Here is a 17,362-nt window from a genome sequence, read left to right on the forward strand (position 1 = left end):
GAAAAAATCCAAATAAAAGAACACATGTGAGACACCATCAATCTGGAAAACTGTTCAGCAGTTTCTAATACAGGTAAAACATACTCACTATATGACTTGAAAATCCCACTCCTAGCTATTTACACAAGAGAAATAAATTTAGGTTCACACAACCTGTAAGCAACTGCTTTTAGTGGTTTACTCATGATTACCAATTACTGGAAACAACCTAAATGGACTTCAACTGGTGAATAAACTGCTGTATAGATATTCCATGGAATATCAGTGAGCGATGAAAAGAGCTGAACTATTCAATCAGGAAACAACATGGAAGAATTTCAATGCATTACACTCAGTGAAAGAAACAGGACTCAAATGGCAACACAGTGTATGATACCATTTATATGAAATCTAGAAAACGCAAAAGTCTAGGGACAGACTTCAGAGCAGTAGTTGTCAGGGGCTGTGGGTAGAGGGAAGGACCGACCACAAAGGGGCACAAGGAAACTTTACAAGGTGTTCAGATTGCTCTGTATCTTGATTGTGGTAGTGGTTACAAGACTATACATTTACTAAAACTTAAAGAACTACAGTAGCTGATTTTATTGTATGTAAATTATATCTAAACAACCTAATGTTTAAAACCAATTTAAATACCAATAAAAAATCATGAAAGAGTGAGAAAGGAAGAAAAAGAATACACTTGAAATGGGGGCTAGAGTTTCAAAATTAATAGTGAGTTTCAATGCTACTTTATCTTGAAAAGAGAAAGGGAGAAGTTTATCTGATATTTAACCAAATTTAGGTTATAATTGAAAATATGTGCTAATTCTTAGAACAAAAAAACATCCATTTTTTGTTATATAACTTCAGCAACAGGACTTATGTCAGCAAGACAAAATATCTTTCATATCATACTTGACTTTTCATAGCATGATTATAAAGGAGATCATTTTTCCCCAAAATATTTAGAGCATCTCTTTTCACTAAAGACTTCTTTTAATCCCTAAAAGGTCCTAATATTTCTCTTTAATGCCTATCAAGTCAATATATTAGTCAATTTTCTCTTCTTTAGTGGTTATTTGGCTTAACTCAGTCAGATCTTAATTGAGCCATGGCATATGATTCCAGCAGTTTCCCAGTGTCACTTTCATGGAGTCCATGAAATACTTTCTCTTTTGCAAGATCTGAAATTTCTCTTTGTAATCAACTTACTTTGCATACGTATTGTATGGATGGGTGATGATAAGACAATCAGAGAGAGGCCAGCCTACAAAATTGCTGGTGTTAAGTGGCAAGCAAATTTGTGGTAGAGAAAAATTATGTAAGTGATGAGTCTTTAGTGAATATAATCATAACATTTACTTCCCTCTATTGCCTCATGACTGCACAGAGTCAGATAATGAATACATCAAATAATACATTTTAAGCTGAGGATGCCTTGTATTTTATCAATTACACTTTGTTGGTGTTCTTCCAACTCTGATAACCTACATTCTCTCATTGAGCACACACTATTATGCCAGACTGTAATATCACGGGGCTATAAAAATGCTATAAAAATGGCTTAGATGCTTTCATAAGTATGGCAGGAAGACAAGGTGAAACAGACAGCATCATCACTATCATCTTGTCTAACATCTTACTCAGTGTTTACTGCGCACGTACCACAAACCAGGTCTTAAGAGCTTCCCTTATACTAATTTAACCTTCTCAACATGGCTATGAGGTCATTACCATTAATATTCTCATTTGATAGACAGGCAAAGGAGTCTCAGAGCTGTTGAGTGAATTACCCAGGCACTCAGCAGGTCCTGTGCAGAGCTGGGGTTCACTTCTAGCCTGGTTGCAGATCTTGCACATTTAAAAACACTGTGACTCCTATGATCCCCTAGGAGAGAGTCGTGCACTGTGGAGGCAGTGACAAACCATGAGCAGGCCTGAGCCCATTCTGTACCCCAGGTCTCAAGGGCAGCTGTAGCTCTGAGAGCCACACTCCATAGCCAATCCACAAACATCTGTCAAATCACTTGAGAGTCAGGATTTGCCGAATAGAACACAAACACCTTCTGCAGCAGCAAGGGAGGGTAGCAGGGAGGAGCAAAGGAACAAAACTTGCCAACAGCCCCAGCACTCTGGGAAGGAGGCTGCTGAAGGCAGTGAGGTGGGCCACCGCTGTCACCCGACAGCTGCTGTCCTGTCCTGCTCTTCACACGGGAGGCAAGCTGTACAAGCAGATTCTTGCACCCACACTTTAGAAAAATCAGACTAAATATAGCCAAGTTTGCTCTCATGAGCCAGCTTAGAGCGGGTGGTGCTGCTACATTCCACTTCAGAAAACTGGGGAGGAATCAACTTGATTTACAAGAGAGCAGCTTTCCACGCTTGCTCTGTGGTTTCAAAAGGACCATATGCAAGATCCAACTGGACTGTGGGGAATGCTGCAGGTTTGGCCAGGCAGATAATAGAGCCCTTAGGAAAAGGATTTTACCAGACATGAGTTAGGAGGCTCCCCATTTGCTTTCCTTCCTATAAAGGGCTAAACTACCACATCCCTGGGACATGGGGGAAATCCATTAGGAAGCACGCATTATACATACACTACTCAGTTTTGTGCCCTTTCCCCGATTCCCACTCATCAAAATCCTACTCAAAAGCTCACCCAATGCTACCCCTTTCGTTTGGCTATCTCCATCCAGCTCAGAACTAAATGCTCCATTTGTTCTCAGACCTCCCACGTCATGGTGCTTGTACTTTTTTATTTAGCACTTATTCAGTCTAATCTGCTTCTCTGTCTCCTTCCCCCAGTGGAGGCTGCAAGGGAAGGTCGGGGCTGGCAGCGGGCAGAGTGGGCTAAGCTCCCTTCCTTATTACACTCCCCACCACATCTCGTAGAGTTCCTTGTACATGGGTGCTACTCTACTGCTTATCAACAGAAATGCACAATCTGCTTGAATGCCTGTGAATGAGCATTTGCAATATCCCCTCTTTCTCATAATTAAATGCACAACAGCTGACACTCACTCGCCAGAGTTCAAGCATGGGCTTCAGATCCCCAGCTCCCCCTACCCTTGTAACATGTCACCACATCATCTACTGTGACTCAGCATTACAGAACACAGGTACACCAGCAAAGGTTTCCCAGTTTCTGCTTCTCAGCACCAGCGCTTGTTTCTTCAGGCGTGAGAAAACAGCAAGGCAGATGAGAAAGAAAAGGTGGGATAAAAGGAATTAGGAAGGGCTGTGCTAGGAAATACAACAGTACAATTACACTGAAACCCTGTCTGAACTAGCTAAGAGGGCTACAAAAGAGATGGGGGTGGCAGGAACCGCTGCCACAGCAAGTTTCAAACTAGACTGGAGGCCCCATTCTTGTTCACGCAGTCACTGGACAGGAATTTTCAATGACGAACTTCTAGCCATCATTCTCCTTCCTAAAACAAAGTGATCAACAGAAATTGCTGGTGCAGGAAAGTCAGATCTGGTGGTATAGAGAACATAATAAAAATAAGAAAAAAAGATCCTCAGGAATAAGTGAATGGGAGAGAATCAGGGAGTAATTAGTTTAACAATCACACCATGAAGCTGCTGCAGGGATAAGTACCTATGAGGGAAACTTGTCTGTCGTCTCACTGCTTTCACGACACCTGCTCTGTAGAGGAGCACAGTTGGAAGTTCTCATTAAATGTGTATGGGAGTTACTGTGGGAATCAAAGGCAGTCATAAACCCACCCATTCCTTCATTTGTCTCCATTCATTCATTCAAGCTTCATGGATGAGACATGAGACATAGTCCTTGCCCTTAGAAAGTGCCACCAGTAGAAGAGGTACATTCAAATGATGTTCCCAACAAGAAAAGGTAGTTAGGAAAGCATAGGTGGGCTAGCACCAAGAGAATCACATAGAGGCAGGACGCAGCTTCTTGTGTTCTATAAAGGGAAATCCATCAGAATTACACTTCTGGTCTCCCTCTTTACCCTCTGGGTCCTCCTCAGGAGAGGAGAAATCAACTCTCTGATGAGCAAGTCTGTGAAAAGGCACAAAGCATACGTTCCCCACCTCTTCCTTTGGGTCCCACCTGCCTGCCGCAGGAGCCCATGTTCTCTCTGATTTCCAGCTGCCAGTGGTATAGAGCAGGGGTCCCCAACCGCTGGGTTGTGAACTGGTATCGGTCCGTGGCCTATTAGGAACCACGCCGCACAGGAGGATGTGAGCAGTGAGCAAGCAAGCATTACCGCCCAAGCTCTACCTCCTGTCAGATCAATGGAGGCATTAGATTCTCAGAGGAGTGCAAACCCTACTGTGAACTGCGCATGCGAGAGATCTAGGTTGCACACATCTTATGAGAATCTAATGCCTGATGATCTGAGGCAGAACAGTTTCATCCCAAAACCATCCCCCATGGAAAAACTGTCTTCCATGAATCTGTTCCCTGGTCCCAAAAAGGTTAAGGACCACTAGTATAGAGGGAGGCATCCCTATGACTGGTAAGTTCACTGCTGCATACAATATTAGCAAGCCCACTTACCCTCCAACCCAAAGTCAGAAAAAAATAACCCACTATACGCTTGTGATAAAAATGATGTTTTTATCTCCCATATGACTCCTTTTACTCTCTGTGATGCAGTTCTGAATTCAAATTGGGTACAAAGTCATCATTTATGGGGCTGCAAAGCCCAGTGTTTACCGTGACTGCTTCTATTTGTCACAAACGTTTGACGCTATCTCATTTCCCATTTTCCCAGTCACTGTTATTATTACTTAGCCTTACAATATTTTGGTGATGCGTAGTTTCTTCACTCTCCTACAGGAGAAAAAACATAGAACCTGAGCACTGAATGACTTATCAGAAGAGATTTGGCAGGCTAACATGTTCATTTATGATGGAAAATTCAGATCCCTTAATATAGATGTCATTAAGAGCACATAGTCTTGCATTTGACATGTTTTTCTTGGGGAGAGAGGTGAGTGCTGAATATTGGAAATCATTTTTCTGCCACGTGAGATGTGCTATTCTGTTAGACCTGGAATAGAAATTACCATGTACAATGTCCATCCTCCCTACTTTTTTCATAAATATCTAAGGACAAAGCAAGAAAAGGAATTGGGGATGAGGGGTAAAAAACCCTTCTCTAGCTCTGGGGACTTGTGCATTTATATGTCATTCATGAAACAATGACTGTGGGCCTCCTAAGTGCCAGGCACCATCCCTGGAATACAGAGATGAATACAAAGATGAATACAACACTGTCCCCAGTGAATCCACATTTTTCTTCTCCCTGAATAATATTGCAACCCATTTCTGTTAGAAAACATCAATAAGTGCAACCATCTATACACAGTCTGTCCATAGAGAATGGATTAGTTTGGGGTCCCTGCTACCTCCTTCCAAGAGATCCTAGTTCCTAGTACTGATAATTTGTTTCACAAGACATTGTTTTTTTAAAAAAGGCAATGGATGCCAGTACAATCCTAATCCAAATGCAGACCATAAGGTCGTACCCTGTTCTGTGCCTGGAAAGCATACCTGTAAGCTGCCCATAAATGCAAAGCGTAGGTCACAAGCAGACTAGGAGACATAAACAGGATGTTGTAAATAAACTAAGAAGAAAACATAACCCAGGGTAGTTACAAAACAATAAACAAAGGGCACCTCTTTTTCATCTTAAACACACAGCTGCAGATTCAGCAAAGTGAATGAGTGAACTACTTGCTATTAACACTTTTACAAATTCAAGTTCAAGTTTACTTCAGAAAAATGTTACACATAGTAAAAAACCTTCTAATTTGTTACTAATTAGAAAAACTGGCTGGCATGAATAAGTGAAAATTCAGGATATAAAAACACATGCCAAATAGTATAGCTTTTCTTAAGAGAAGGGATGAGAGTACAAGTGATATTTACTTAGGATGCAGGTTCCAGACACCCTTCTAGAAGCCCTCTCCTTTATTTAATCCTCACAATGGGCAGGGCGTGGTGGCTCACGCCTGTAATCCCAGCACTTTGGGAGGCCGAGGCGGGCGGATCACGAGGTCAGGAGATGGAGACCATCCTGGCTAACATGGTGAAACCCCGTCTCTACTAAAAGTACAAAAAAATCAGCCGGGCGTGGTAGCAAACACCTGTAGTCCCAGCTACTTGGGAGGCTGAGGCAGGAAAATGGCGTGAACCCGGGAGGCGGAGCTTGCAGTGAGCAGAGATCGCGCCACTGCATTCCAGCCTGGGCGACAGAGCAAGACTCTGTCTCAAAAAAAAAAAAAAAAAAAAAAATCCTCACAATGTTCCCAGGAGGTAACCAGTAGTGAGCCCATTTTTTCCAGATGTGGAGACTAAAGCTTAGATGTTAAGCAATTCGAACTGTATTTTCTATTCCAGTTCCTCTGGCAAAACTCCTTATTCTCTGAAGCAGCATTTCTCAATAAGTTGGGTAAACTGGTCATTACTTGGCCATGGCTTGGCCTCTTGATACGGGATGGCCATGCACTGCAGGACATTTATTATCTCTGGCCATGGGCACAAAATACCAATAGCATCCCCCAGCAGCAGTTCCTACATATCCCAAATGTGTCCAGGGACAATGTCACCCAGCAGTAGAGGTAAACTGTTCTATAAGATTTTTTGGGCAGCAAAAGACTGAAGAGAAGGGCACTTCGAGGTGGGCAGATCACGAAGTCAGGAGATCGAGACCATCCTGGCTAACACGGTGAAACTCCGTCTCTACTAAAAATACAAAAAAAATTAGCCAGGAGTGGTGGCGGGCGCCTATAGTCCCAGCTACTTGGGAGGCTGAGGCAGGAGAATGACGTGAACCTGGGAGGCGGAGCTTGCAGTGAGCTGAGATCGCGCCACTGCACTCTAGCCTGAGCGACAGAGCAAGACTCTGTCCAAAAAAAAAAAAAAAAGTCTCCCATCCTCAAATCTGTCAGAAGTCCCTTATTGTATGACATTTAGGCTTCCAAGAAAGCCCCATGTACCCTTATGGAACCAGTTACAAAACCTCCATGAATATATTTGCTATGCAATTCATGAGCATTGAGTACCTATTATGGGCAAAGTACTGTGCTGTGAGCTAGGAATGTAAAGTCCAAGTCTAACCCCCAAGGGGGTTAGAGTCTAGTAAGAGGCAGATTAAGTATGATAAGTATTAAGACAAACGTGAGCAGGAGGCACTTCCCATAGACTGGAAAGAGTGCTGAGAAGGCAGAAGAAAAAGGAGGGCTGGGACAGTTTCCCAGAGGAAGTGACATTTTCCCTAAGGCTTGAAAGACCAAGTAGGACTAACCAGGAAGGGACTGGTCCAGGCTGATATCTTTGCAAAGACCAAAGATAGGAATCATATTTGAAGTTAAAGTTTAAAATACTTTCTTCATTCTTTGAGACCTCATTGTGATTCAAACTCAGGATCTCCTGTTTACTAGACAGGAACTTTAACCAAGTAAGTCACTAGAAAATAAACTCTCCATAGTCCACATGTACTTCCTTCCTAAGTTCTTGTTTTTGTAAAGTCTGGCTTCACTGGTATAATCACCCATCATGCAAGAAATAAGACAAACTTACACTTCTCACAGGGAACAAGAAATTGTTTTCGAGAACAGTGTGGACTAGCAACAAGGAGGAGTGTCCCCGTCTTGGGGACACAGGAGTGGTGAAGAGGAGAGATCGTAATCAGTGTCATCTGATGGGTGACGTAGAACCGATACTTAAGGAGTAGGTCAACATATCCTTGGTCTCAAGCTCAAGATGAACTTTATCTCGGCTTTTGTTTTGTTCTTTGGCATCTTAAGTCTTGACTATCAATCATAACGGTGAAAAAAAAAAAAAAAAGATTCGCACCCTACTGGTACATTTGCACAGAAAAGAAAACCTAGAAAAATCTTGATTGTAAGAGAGAGGATTTCATTTTTGTTAATAAAGTTAGGAAACCTGGAAGTGGCTGGCTGTGGATCTCTGAACCTGAGATAGCTCAAAGGCAAGAGTTTCCCTAGTTTAGGGGTGCCGAGTGTAGGAGCTGGGTTGTTGCTACTTCAGGTTGTTAAGACAGTCGTTATAAGGGGAGCAAGAGTCAGATTAGTTCAATTTCTTTCTCCTGGGGCAGGGATGAGAGGGAGGAGCAAGCCAGCCCTTGTGGTTCCTTCTCGTCTCTAGCCTACAAGGAATAGGCTCGTTTCCGCTTGGCAAGGCGCCTGAAGCAGCTGGCAAGCATGCCCTCCTCTTCCTACCTCAGTACCCACTCTGACCTGACTGCACTCAGAAACCAAAATGCCGTAGGTGAATGTAGGCTCCCATTTCGTCCCACAATCATTTCATCATTCAGGCACAGCTTGACCTCTAATGTGACATCACAAACGCTTCTGGTCCACAGTTATTTTTCTTCTTCAGAAACTACCCTAACCAAGGAAGTTTGTGTTCCAAGGTAAGAGAACCTGAAATGAAAAACTCAGGATCCCTCACGAACAGCCTGACCCTGCTTTCAACCAGGAAGTTCAAGGGAGGCAGGACTGTACGGTCAAAACTGCAAAGCGGAAGCTCAAGACTGTAAGAAGAAAGTGGTCTTCAAAGAAAAGGATTCACCCAAAACGAAGAGGTTGTTGCACTTCTTTTCCCTAGCTGATTACATTTCATGTCTGTAAACTTTGCTAAGCCCGGGGCGCTGGCTGTATAAGCAGAGACAGGTGTAGGGACACCTCTACCCTCTGGGTACATCTGCGGCCGCCGCTGCTGGGTGCATAGGACGAAGGGCCCTCGACCCAATCCCAGTCCAAGCTTCCGGATGACGCACCTGGGCCGGGGACCTCTCCCACGTGAGGGGGGCCACCCAGCCTGCTCCGGAGGGAGGGGGCAGGGAAAAAGGGCATCTCGGGGCCAAAACCTCATGCCGGATCCTCCGGCTTTCCCCCCATTTCCAGGATATCGTTTCGCATTCAGGAACACTCGTCTCCACACCTCCTACCTCAAAGTCCTGCGCACCTACCCTTCACATCTCTCCAAAGCAACTGAATTAAAGCGCCTACCGGCCTTGGCGGCGCAGGTGAGTGCCAAGAGGTAGAGGCGGAAGGGGCCCGCTCTCCGCCACCCCCTTTCCTCGCCTCCCCACGATCGCCAAGCTTTATCGGGGATGTGTGGCTTGGGGTGCGCGGGTTAAGAGGGAGCTTAAAAATGCCCCAAGCGTCCCTTACCTTCCACAGCCATTCTCTCAGAGCTTCCCTAACGCATGCATAATTTTCTTGGCCGAGGTACTCTTCCTGCCCCGTGCTCCCCCCCTCCTCTCGCTTTCGCCTAAATATTCTGCGCTCATCTGCTCCAGGACCAACCTGCCGCGGTCACGCAAAGCGAGGCAGCCGGCTCCCGGCTCGGCGCGCGCAGGGCGTCCTGGGAAGCGTAGTTCCCTCCCTTCGCTCGGACTCGGGAGAGCACCCCGACTCCTCCGCGGAGCGCCATCTGGCCCCCACACTCGGAGAGCAACTCCAGCTTCAGCTGGCCAGGCCGAGAAATCTCTCCTGGGGAAGTTGTGAGGGGACCAGGGATGCCTGCGGGTGGGGAGTTGGGGAAGGTGGAGGTTGTGGGGTGGGGGTGGGGGGTGGGTTCCCGGGAAGCGGTCTGGACTACATCTCCCAGGAGGCCGTGCGCTGAGATAGGTTCGCTGCTAAGAGTAGGGACCCGTGATTGAGCCCTTCCCTGTCCTTTACAAGGGGTTTGGCACCTAGCAGGTGTGGTGAGGTGGGCAGGTGACGGTCAGCTGTGTGATGAGCTCCTGCGAGCTAGTCCGTGGGCCTCTGCCGCCGGTACCGCCCCCTGGCCTCCTGAACCACCATTTAGTAGGGAGAGCAGGACCACTGTCCGCCTGTGGTTCTTCACCTGGGCCAGAGAGCGCTGCCCAGAGTGAGGTTGAAACTTGTTCCTTCGCACCCTGAGATGTATGGGTTTTGTGGGGGAATTCCGCCGGTTGATACAGCTGTCTTATCCTACAGGGTGGTTCAGGTGGCTAACTACTTGGCATGGGGGTGTAGGGGAGGAGGAGTGGCTTAAACCCCAATAGGCAACGTCCCCAGGGGGTTGTTAGGAACAAAGTCTGGGAACGAGGATTGCGCCGGAGGAGGTCAGATGAAAGCCTGTCTGGCTTCCAGGATAGGAGACTTTCAATTTGCCTAGCCTTGGAGCCTGCTGACAGCCTGTGAGAGGGCCTAGTAATTAACAGTGCCTGAGAATCAGGTTCCTTCAACTTCTGAACCTATGTCCTAGCTGTAGGTGCTGGGGATGCTATAAGCAGACATGATAATGGGAATCACGTGGATAGCAATACAATTCGACAGCTCGTAAAAATTAAGTTTCTAAACATTTTTTCCTGCTTGTGAAAATACGGATACAGTTGTGGCTGGAAGGAGTAAGGGAATAGCCCCGGGAATAAATTTGGCTCAAGACTGGATTGACTTTTAAAGGCCTTCAGTTTAGAAATGTATTTGGTACCACATCCACCCAGTCACCCATATATAATGTTAATCTCTGTAAAATGAGGAAGTACAAAAATCGGATTCTTCCCATGATGACTACTTAGACATTTTTGTGTGTCTTGGTCATCAGCAAAAAAAAAAAAAAAATTTTCAAAACAATTTTGTTTCTGAGTGTATACATGCACACCTGTTGTTCTGGTCACTAATTGCATGCTTAGTCCCCCACTGGGTAATATATAATAATAATATGTGTATAAGTACTTTAAAAAATACCTGTGTGTAACCATTAAATGCTCTTGTTGATACTTTAATTCTGAGTCCATGGAGCTGTGTACAAGTCAAACCTAAGCCTCTCTTTTAGGTGCAGTAGAGAGAGACCCATTCAATGAGACATAATTTCCATGGGAAAAAGAATTTTCCGACCTAATACACAGCCAAGCATTCTAAACTCTGGAAAGAACTGAAATCCAGGTGCTTCACTACTTTATGTATATAAAATCACCAAAGCGTTAAGTATTTTCTTAGATTGAATGAATGTGAAAGAAAGCCATAGGACAGGTAGTATCAGTGGTTCTCAACCTTGGCTGTGCATCAGCCTTTTACAAATATATATTCCTAAGCTTTATCTTAGTCTCACAGGATCAGAGCTTATGGGGGTTTGGGTAGAGCCACTCAGGTTTTAAAAACCCACAGGTGATTCCAGTCTTCATTGAGGGTGAAAACCATTGGTCTGTTTCCAAGCTTTTAAATATCTGGGTGATATTAAAATATAAAAGTCATTGAAATCTGTGGTTAATTTTAAAACTTCATCTTAGCTCATCTTTAATATTTTTCCCAGTGATGTGCATTCTAGACGAGTTTTATTTTTAGTATAAATAAAATGTGAAGGAGATGTTAGTTTCTACCATATGAAATAGCCAATGTTTGACCATTTTTAAAACCTACAAATAGAGCAATTTCATGTGGTTCTGCCTAATAAGGGATAAACAATTGTTGTGCGGAGGTTTTCAATTCTGGCTGAATATTAGAATCACCTGGGAAGTACTAAAGAAAAAAATTACATTTATCTCTAGAATGTTTGAAAGATAAAGACACAAAATACCAACTGTTGGCAAGATTGTGAAGCAGTAAAGATTTATATATTGCTGGTGGTGTGCAAATTCACAAAACCGCTTTGGAAAACCATCTGAAATATTGAGCTGAATATATTCTTAGGAGTAGAAGTTCTACTCCTAGGTTTACACCAAACAAATATGCATATGCATGTTCTCCAAAAGACATGTGCAAGAATGTTTGTGGCTGCATTATTTTAATGTTTCCCAAACGGAAAACAACTCAAATATTTATCAACAACAGATTGGAGAGATGAACTGTGGTATAACCAAATAATTTCATATAGCAGGGGTCAACAAACTAAGACCAATGAGCCAAATATGGCTCACCATTTATTTTTTATGGCTCACCAGCTAGGTATGATTTTTACATTTTTAAATGGTTGGAAAAAAGCAAAAAAGTATAATTTGCAAAGCCTGGAAATTATATAGACATACTTACATAATATCCTCAATTTTGCCTCTTGTCCTACAAAGCCTCAAATATTTCCTACCTGATCCTTTGCAGAAAAAAGCTTTCCAAACCCTCCTATAAAATAATACAAATGAAGGAATTACAATTGTATACAACAACATGATGAGCCACATGTATTAATCGATTGCTGTTAACAAATTATCCCAATATTTAGTGGGTTACAACAATACCCAAGTATTACTTCAGTTTCTGTGGGTTAGTAATTTGGGCACAGCTTAGCTTCTGCTTTAGTATTTTTCACAGACTGCAATCATGACTTATTTTTGGTCTTTTTTATCAGCAGCCAAGTACAGTTCCTAACAGATACACCCAATTTTAGCAAGGGGCAAAGTCCAGACCTCATCCCATACTTCTCATAAGCCAAAGCCAAATTCTGTGTTCATTATGATGCTGTTGTTTGTTCCTTTTAGTATATAAGCACTTCGAGTGCTGGAACTGAGTCTTATGCTTCATATCTTCCAGATTCTTGGTCATAATTGTGGTTACATAGTAAGTACTCAATAGATAATTTATTATTACTATTATTATTTTTTATCATTCTTATAAGTAGCATTTGTTGGGAAATTACAAGTGCCAAGCTCTGTCTAAGCACCTTGACATACATAATCTCCTTTAATCAGTACAATATTGTCAGATATCCTTATTTTCCAGATGAGGAAATTGAAGCTCAGTGAATTTAAGTAATTTGCCGCATGTCTCCAAAACATGAATTGTAGCAAGGGGATTGAGGTCTACCTAAGTGTAGAACTTTGTGATGTTACTCCATCTAGATTTCAATACTGATTACATGATCACAAATCTGAATTCATAAGCACTTGGCCAAACAGGAATTGTCATTACTAATAAAATGAAGGGTTTAAAATATTTTAATATCAGAAATTGTGATATTTAGAATGATTCAAAAATTTCTGAATATATCAGAGAGCACAGAAAGGGAGGGAAAAGCCCATTACCTTATAGTGAATTAAATAAAAAAAGAAATATTGAGATGAGGCTACATATTTCACTGGATTCTAAGATTTAAAATAGTACATATAAATACTTTACTGTATTTATTGTTCTAACTAGGTTGCTATATTCACAAGCCTCTACAGAAAACATTCATAAATCTCAAAAAGTAAATAGATTATGTTTCTGTTCTGTTCAGGGAGATCTTCTAAACCTAACCAAAAGGATTCAAACCCTAAAGACTAAAATTTTTGACAGGAAGGAACTGAGAGGAAAAAAATAATATTTTTTGTAATTAAGATAAAAAACAATAACTCTAATCCTTGAGTCATGAGTAAAGTGCCAACCATTCAAGTTATATCAGGCTTCCGTTGAAGGAAGTAAGCATATTTCAGGGAACATGATTTAAGCAAAAGCCTCGTTGTTTTTGCTTAAATCACATTGTGTACAATTAAATCACATTGTGTGTTATCTGTATGTTGATAAGTTGGTGATATTCTATACCATCGTTCTTCTAAACTATACTTTCAAAATCAGACTTAAATTATGTGTCCAAAATTTAAGCAGAATCTATCTACCTTTATATTAACTGGTTATCTGAATATTTGGCTTCAGTACTCAAGTTTCATAGACATACAGAACTAGATTGTAATCCTGACTCTCATTTACTCGATGTTGGTTATTAGCAAAGTTCTTTGACATTTCTGTGCCTTGGTTTTATATGTAATGTATACATTACCTAGCTCACAGTTTGGGGCTCACAGTGACTGAGAGAGTATATATAGTGTTGTGCACTGTCCTGGCACATAATGGACACCCAATAAGTGTTTGCTCTTTTGATCATCCATGCAAGCCTGAGAGGCCATTCCCAAAGAACATGGATATAATTCAGTTAAGCAGTAACAAGGGCCTCAGGATACTTGCCAGGTGTGGAGTAAGTCTGCCCAGTCCGACTTGTAGTTAAGTCACAGAATGAACTTAACTTGATCAATGCAGAGCCCCCTCTGACAGGCAGGAAAACATGGCTGTGCCATGGAAGAGCAGTGTCCTGGACACTTGTCCCTTTTTGGATAGGTTTTGTTGATAGAAAAGAGTGTGGGATTATTGTAGGCTGTAGTGGCTGACTGCATACAAACTTACTGTGTTCTAGATTTCCAACCCTGAAGTATTAGGTTGGTGCAAAAATAATTGCAGTTTTTGCCATTTTTTTTTTTTAATGGTAAAAACCACCATTACTTTTGCACCAACCTAATAAATTTGCAGCACCTCTTCTGAGCAGAGTTGCCCCTACTTCCCCAGCCAGGGGACATTGTAAACTGTGTATAAAAGCATAGGAATGGTCATCTGGAATTACTTGTTATTGGTGCACATCAGCACAAGAGAACACTGGAAGAGATGCAACTTATTTTCACAACTGAACTATTCTATGCCAGATGGTTAAAAACTTAAGGTGTGATGGGCTCCCTTTTACTACTACTTCCAAAATGACTAGAAATCTTTACTAGGCAGAGATGCTAAAGCTGACTACTTACTGTAGTTATTTGACCAGTCCTTTCCCTTCCCTTCTGTTCCTCTGTTAATAATTACCTAATAACTTTATATTTTTAATCATTATATAGGGTACAATGAGCCTTCACATACATTATTGCATTTTATCTTTACAATGGCTGTCAGTGGATAGTATTTACTTCATTTTATAGGCATGAAACAGAGGCTGGACAAAGATAGATGATTAGCCCAAATTTATACACCCAGACAGAGCCTGAATTCAACACTTGAGACTTGATGGCACTTTCTCATCAGGTGTAAAAGCGCCACTTACTCTATTGGCTTCCAAAAATATATTGAAATGCACTCTGACATGAAGAATCTCATTTGATATCAGGCATTTCAACAAAATCCCACCTGAATTGTGCAAAAGAACTCTCTAAGAGTGAAACTTTTCTTGAATGAGCTTAAAGTACAGTGATCTTAATGGAAGATTTTAGCTGGAAGATACTCATCTTCAGTACTCTTCAAGTCTAAGCTATGGTTTTCTCTCACTAAGACCATTTCAGTAGTTTACTAATTAGTCTATCTGCCATACAATTCTTCCCCAGTGCAGCTTCTCTCCACCAGCAAACAGAATGGTATGACCCAAATCTAATCATCTCCCTCCAATTTGAAGACATTTGATTGCATCCCTTTGCTGTTTGGTTAAAGTACAGTGATCTTAATGGAAGATTTTAGCTGGAAGATATTCATCTTCAGTACTCTTCAAGTCTAAGCTATGGTTTTCTCTCACTAAGACCATTTCAGTAGTTTACTAATTAGTCTATCTGCCATACAATTCTTCCCCAGTGCAGCTTCTCTCCACCAGCAAACAGAATGATATGACCCAAATCTAATCATCTCACTCCAATTTGAAGTCATTTGATTGCATCCCTTTGCTGTTTGGTTAAAGCCTACAAGCCCTAGCAAAGTTTTTCTTAGGCTCCCATTCTGGATTAGTTTTCTCCACAACACTCATATCAGTTTGTAGGAATATATTTATTATTTTCATTTAAATAGTGTCAGTACCCCCACTGATTCCATGGGATTAAGGATGGACTCTGATTTTGCTCCCCTTTGATCTTCCAACCACTAGCACTGTATCTGGCCCACAATACATACTTAATACATGTATTATGTGTCTTTAAGTACCGTCTGACTGAAGGAGCAAATGAGTAAACTACCTAATCATAAATGTGTTTATTTTTCCCAATTAAACTGCAGGCTAGTATTTTGTTTTTGTTTGTGTTAATGTTTTATACTCTTAGAAGTAGACTTTTTTTTTTCTAACCTAGAATCTGTTCAGAAAGGACTTAGAGGCAAGTTACTCTAAGTCCTATCATTTCATGGTTGAGGCAGAAAACCAAAAAAGTTTGCCAGGATCACATCATAGCAGAACAATGTCTAGAACGCAGGTTCAGGCCAAGGCTCTTCGTTGGTGGTTTGATTTTTGTTTTTGTTTTTGGAGGATGTGGTGGGGAGAGATTTCTCTTCCTCTGGGCTCAATTTGGCTTGGTGGCTGAGCTTTCAGTCAAGGAGGCTGGGGCAGCTCTGCTCCTCACTGCAGATTTTTGAGTAAGCTGGGGAACTCTGTCTCAGGCTAAAGGGGCAGCAGCTAATGGCAGAGGAGCAAGAGAGAAAAAGGAAATATGCAAGGCTTTTAAGGCCTGTCTCAGAACTGCAGCACTTTCACTTCTTCTCTTACATCATGTGTTGAATCAAGTCACAGGGCCAATCCAAAAGTCAAGGTGTATTAGTTCGTTCTCATGCTGCTAATAAAGACATACCTGAGACTGGGAAATTTATAAAGGAAAGAGGCTGGACCAAAAACATAAAGAACCTTTTCTTTTTAGGAGGCCATATGCTTTCTTGTTCTCCCTATGGGAGAATAAAAAACCCACATGTTGTGGTGTTGCACAAGGAAAGAATGGAGTTGGGCTTTTTTGTGGTTAGAGATGAGAAAAGTCCATCAGTTGTCAGAAAGTAAGAGTCTGAGGAATTCATGCAGAGCAAGACGAAAGGCTCTGCAGGTGCTGATGACAGATGACTGTCCTCATAAACTTGAAGGCATGATCTAGGGCTCAATCCTAATGTCTGAAAACTCAAAGAAGTAGAAGAAAAATGAGACCTAGGAGATGATTTAGATCGCAGCTGGGAGAGAAAGGACACAGCACACCCAAGATGTGCCTTGTGAGATAAGGCAAGCATTAGCATGGTGCAGCCCTGTTTGACCTTTGACGGGCCTTTTCTAGCCTGTGATAACTTTTAGTGAAAAATGTGGCATTTGAAAGGTATTTCTGCAACGTCTAATTTTATTCAGGGATCCTCAAAGCTGGAAATGTGAACCTTGTGGGGCTTATTCTGTTCCTCTGGGCTTGTCTCAAAAAAAACAACAATAGGCTGGGCATGGTAGCTCACGCCTGTAATCTCAGAACTTTGGGAGGCTGAGGCGGGCGGATCACAAGGTCAGGAGATCGAGACCATCTTGACCAACATGGTGAAACCCCGTCTCTACTAAAATACAAAAAATTAGCTGGGCATGGTGGCACGTACCTGTAGTCCCAGCTACTTGGGAGGCTGAGGCAGGGGAATCGCTTGAACCAGGAGGCAGAAGTTGCAGTGAGCCGAGATTGCACCACTCCCCTCCAGCCTGGGTGACAGAGAAAGACTCTGTCTCAAAAAATAATAAATAAATAAAATAAAATAAAATAAAAAACAATAACAAACACACAAAAAGCCTCCCCAAAGCTGTGGTTTCTTATGGATGCTGCCTTACCTGTGCTGGATATATTAGTTGATTCCACACAATGACAGAGTAGAAATACCCTGGACCCTGGAAACATAGATCAGAGTTCAAAATCTGCCTCTT

At 42.2% G+C, this 17,362-nt stretch overlaps 1 protein-coding gene across 7 annotated transcripts in view; it reads right to left on the bottom strand.

The window, feature by feature from the left end:
- Positions 1-10,553, bottom strand: part of SAMD12 (sterile alpha motif domain containing 12) — a 515,818-nt gene extending 505,265 nt beyond the window's left edge. For 4 of the 7 annotated variants that reach the window (XM_054497449.2, XM_054497446.2, XM_054497450.2 and 1 more), the window contains exon 1: positions 9,292-10,553. In XM_054497449.2, the coding sequence (XP_054353424.1) occupies positions 9,292-9,418 (127 nt within the window). In that variant the 5' untranslated portion in view covers positions 9,419-10,553. Of the gene's footprint in view, positions 1-9,156 lie in introns of all 7 variants that reach the window. The other 3 variants (XR_008504031.1, XM_054497451.2, XM_054497447.2) reach the window with 1 other exon arrangement.
- Positions 10,554-17,362: the final 6,809 nt, after the last annotated feature.

The sequence above is a fragment of the Pongo pygmaeus genome, chromosome 7 (assembly GCF_028885625.2).
Source record: "Pongo pygmaeus isolate AG05252 chromosome 7, NHGRI_mPonPyg2-v2.0_pri, whole genome shotgun sequence".
In the NCBI taxonomy this organism is placed as follows: Eukaryota; Metazoa; Chordata; class Mammalia; order Primates; family Hominidae; genus Pongo; species Pongo pygmaeus.